The 3,815-nt window shown below is 39.5% G+C and overlaps 1 protein-coding gene across 1 annotated transcript; it reads left to right on the top strand.

Moving 5' to 3' along the window:
- The first annotated feature begins 1,739 nt into the window (after window positions 1-1,739).
- LOC110047839 (uncharacterized) lies at window positions 1,740-3,740 on the top strand. Its single transcript, XM_020753582.2, has 2 exons — window positions 1,740-1,825; window positions 2,704-3,740. Exons 1-2 carry the CDS (start codon window positions 1,811-1,813, stop codon window positions 3,523-3,525), a joined length of 837 nt encoding a protein of 278 aa, XP_020609241.1. The 5' UTR covers window positions 1,740-1,810; the 3' UTR covers window positions 3,526-3,740.
- Window positions 3,741-3,815: the final 75 nt, after the last annotated feature.

The following is a 3,815-nucleotide window of genomic DNA, read 5'->3' as shown; positions in this document are numbered from 1 at the left end:
CACAAGTTAGCCCTGTTTCAAATGAAAGATTACAGAATTAAATTACTCTGGTACCCATATGTCTGTGCATATTAGGCATATTCTATTTCCATAGCCCTACCCAAACATTTTACTTTCCCTGGAGCCAAGTTTAGCCATATCCGGGGGAAGCTCTTCGTAATGTTACGAGGGGAATCCAGTTCGTGCATACTCTCTCAAAAATGTTTTTATTACATGGCTAGCTTTGCACTGAGCGGGAGAGGCAAGATGAACTAAATCCTGTGTTTTAATTAGCAACCTGACCGATTGCGCTTTCTTTAGCCGCTGCTTAACCAGCCTTGTTCGGTCAAGATAGCTGGTTGCTGACCTAATTCTGTTTTTGGCGTGTTTATGGAACTCGACTGCGTCTAGTCTCGATCCATAAACTGAACAGCGTAAAGTAAAACTTGGCCAATATCCAGCCATCCTGACCTCTTGCACGTTACTCAGTATAAAGCCATCTGTAATAGACGGGAGGGAGTGATAGAAGAATCTACTCTCACGACCTATTTAAAATGTTACAATGATACACTAAATAATCAAGGTTTTGAAAACTCTTGCAAATTTCCGGAAAATTCGAAACCTCTACGGTTGCATAAGAGCTCATATTAAAGGTTAAGTGATGAAGTGTCTGTACAACCAGCTGATTCCCACATTGTATTAACAAATGTTATCTAATAAAAATATATTCCATAAAGGAAAATGGACAGAATCAGGAACAAGTCTTTACAGACAGAAGTGCAAGATCACGAGGATGAAAGTGGATTTGATTTTTTGACAGGATTCAAGAAATCAAAATCGCCATTTTAGTGAGGTTTGCTTTTTAGTAGATAGTTTTCTGTTCTCACCTCTTTGGCGTTTTTTCTTTCTACTGCAAGATAATAAAGCAAGTTTAAAGCAAGCACACGATACTTCAGCCGCCGGGTCGGGACACCGTCATTTTTGTTTTCTCCTGTGGCGCGATCTTGTTCTCCCAGCTAGCCTGTTAATTTTTTCTATCCGCACTGTTTGGGAAAACAAAAATCCACCCTCCAGAGCTTAGCTAATGGCAGAAAAAATTAAAACCTAAAAATACAGATGGGTTATTGACTAAGTGTGAGGTCAAGATGGCTGGATATTCTTGGCCAAGTTCTTTTTTCGCTTGTTTACCGACCTGAGACGGAGTCGAGGTCCATAAACTCGCAAAAAAAGAACGAGGCTAATATCAAGCCATCTTGACCGAACAAGCTTGGTCAATAAAGGATTTATTATATGGCTTTCGGGGGAATTTCTCTTGCGGGACACAGCGGGTCGTCTCGAGCGGGCAAGATAGCTCCATCTTGCCGGAGCTATCTTGCCCGCTCGAAACTACCGAGCACTAAAGCCTGGTTCACACTTGTGAGATAAGCATAACACAAGTGAAATAAGCATTAACGCAAGCACAAGAAAAAAGGAACATGTTTCTTTTTCTTGTGCTTATGCTTGTGCTTATTTCACTTTTGTCATGTTTATCTCACAAGGACGAACCAGCCTTAATGTCCTTGGACATTATCTGTTCCTCAAAGCTCACAGTCTTCCTCGAGCGACGCTCTCGGAAAAGTGTTCGCTTGTCGGAACAGATAATGTCAGCGGACAAATATCCTATCCTAAAATATTTTCGCGGATTTTCGCGCCAAATGGAGGCTATTGTTTATTTATGCCCTTGTTAACTTTTCGTGACTTTTATCTGTTGGAAAGAGCTGTGACGCAAATGTGTCACGTGTTATTTGAGCATCTTTGATCACATTGAGCGTCGTTTAGTTGTTGAGCAGAGATGGCGGGAACTGAGGTAACAACTTTTTACTGTTTTTTATCCCCTAGAGCATTGAATAATCTATTATACTATTTCGCTGAACATGTACAAGCATTCTTTTGAGCTGTGTCATGCAGAAGTCGAGAAACTGAAAAGATCGTTGTATTCAATCGGCATTGTTACTTTCAAAATTGAATTGTAAAACATGGCCGGTTTGATGTTGTCTTCTGGAAGCGTATGTAAGCTTAGTTTTCTGTGAGTAAAACACCCCAGCTGCACTCCTCCATATAATGTATGAGTTTTATTTGTTTAAAAACGAAATAAATGCTGTAAACGAATGTAAGGAAAGTTGTCGAGTCACTTCTGAGTGATATTGACGATATTGATCACGAGTTTTAAGTTAATATTTCTTCTTTAACAAACAATTTTTAAACATATACTTAGAGACAGTTAGACAAGTGGAGTAGCAAGCATTGAAAAGGCTTATTTGAAAATGTTATTCATACAACATCTTGTATGAGTGTTGTTTGGCAGTTTCTCAGTATCTCTGAAGATAGAGGAAATCGAGGAATTTGAACGCGACCCATTCATTCAAGCATAGAAAGTGACACATTTATGTCACCGTGACATGATGTGTATCGTCAGGCAATACTTCAAGTTGATACTGGTGTTGCAAAAAGTGATACGGTTTGAAAACGAGTTAGTACTACTTTTTAGAGGGAGTGGATTTATAGCTTGATGTGGACCGTTTAGCTTCAATATTTTGGCATTTAGTGTTAATTTATCTTTTATGTAAACTGGTAATCAAGGAATTAGGGTTTAGCACCAACCACCAGCAGAAGTTAACATATGTATTCTTTGATTGTATAAATTAAATCAGAAGTAATTAACTTTGTTATTGTTTTTACCTGCAGTATGACAAAGAGTCAGTCAAGGACCACTGTCCTGCATTTAAGGAGGGCTGCCCTTATTCCAAGCTAACTCAGGATCCTTTTATGGATGAACTGAATAAGTGTCCTGAGTTCCAAAAGGGTTGCCCATTCAAAGGTGCACATAATGTCAAGGGGGTTCTTGATGAGCTTTCCAAGATGCCGGAATCAAAGCACCATACAGGTGCAGCTCACGAGCAGTTACTAAACATGCTTAAGGCTGTTCATTCTGAGTCTAAAAGCTTGGAAGAGAAAGTTGGAGAGTGTCCTGTGTTCAAGACAAATGAAGGATGTCCTTTTAAAGATGCCAGCAAGGAAGGAAAGCCTTTGATAGAGCCACCCACTGCTGTTCTTGAGAGTCTGACAGCATCGGATGTCAGTGAGCTTAAGGAGAAGTGTCCTGCATTTAAAGAAGGATGCCCATTTGCCAAGAAGGATAATGAAGCCCTTCTGGAAGAAATCAAGAAATGTCCTGAGTTTAAGGATGGATGTGCTTTCAAGGATGCCAAAACAATAGAAGAAATCTACAGTAAGTTGTCGCATATGCCGAGCAGTGACAAAGATGGCCACCATAAAGAAGCTCTTGTGAAGACCATGAAGGTTATTCACAGTGTTGGCCATGAGAAAGCTGATGAGTGTCCAGTGATTCAGAAAGAAGGCTGTCCTTTCAAGTCTGTTGAGAGTGAAGGGAAGCCACTTGTGGAGCCTGCTGAAGCTGTGCTACCAGCTGGAGTAAAAAGGAAGTGTCCAGCTACTGATACTGGATGTCCTATCTCTAAAGTAGGCAAAGAAGATCCAGGAAAATAAATGCAGGGTAAACCAGTAAACATGAGAAGTGAAGAAACTAATTCATACAGGAACAATTACTCAGTTAACTGTTCATTTTCATAAGGTGAAAGAGAACCTAGTGTTTTGTAATGACACAAGTAAGCTTCTAGAAACTATAATACTTAAATGTGTCACTGTAACAAAATGAGTTAAAGTAAAAAATAAAAGTCATTTTACTCTTCTTTGGATGTAAATTTGAGCATATGCTTTGAACTAGTTCCCTGATGTTATTTCTGTCATAACTCTAACCATAGAAAGTCTTCCACAGA

The sequence above is a fragment of the Orbicella faveolata genome, unplaced genomic scaffold (assembly GCF_042242905.1).
Source record: "Orbicella faveolata isolate gen_17 unplaced genomic scaffold, um_ofav_v1 contig_13, whole genome shotgun sequence".
NCBI lineage: Eukaryota > Metazoa > Cnidaria > Anthozoa > Scleractinia > Merulinidae > Orbicella > Orbicella faveolata.
The sequence above is the reverse complement of the archived record's forward strand: the minus strand, read 5'-3'. Positions and strand labels throughout refer to the sequence as shown.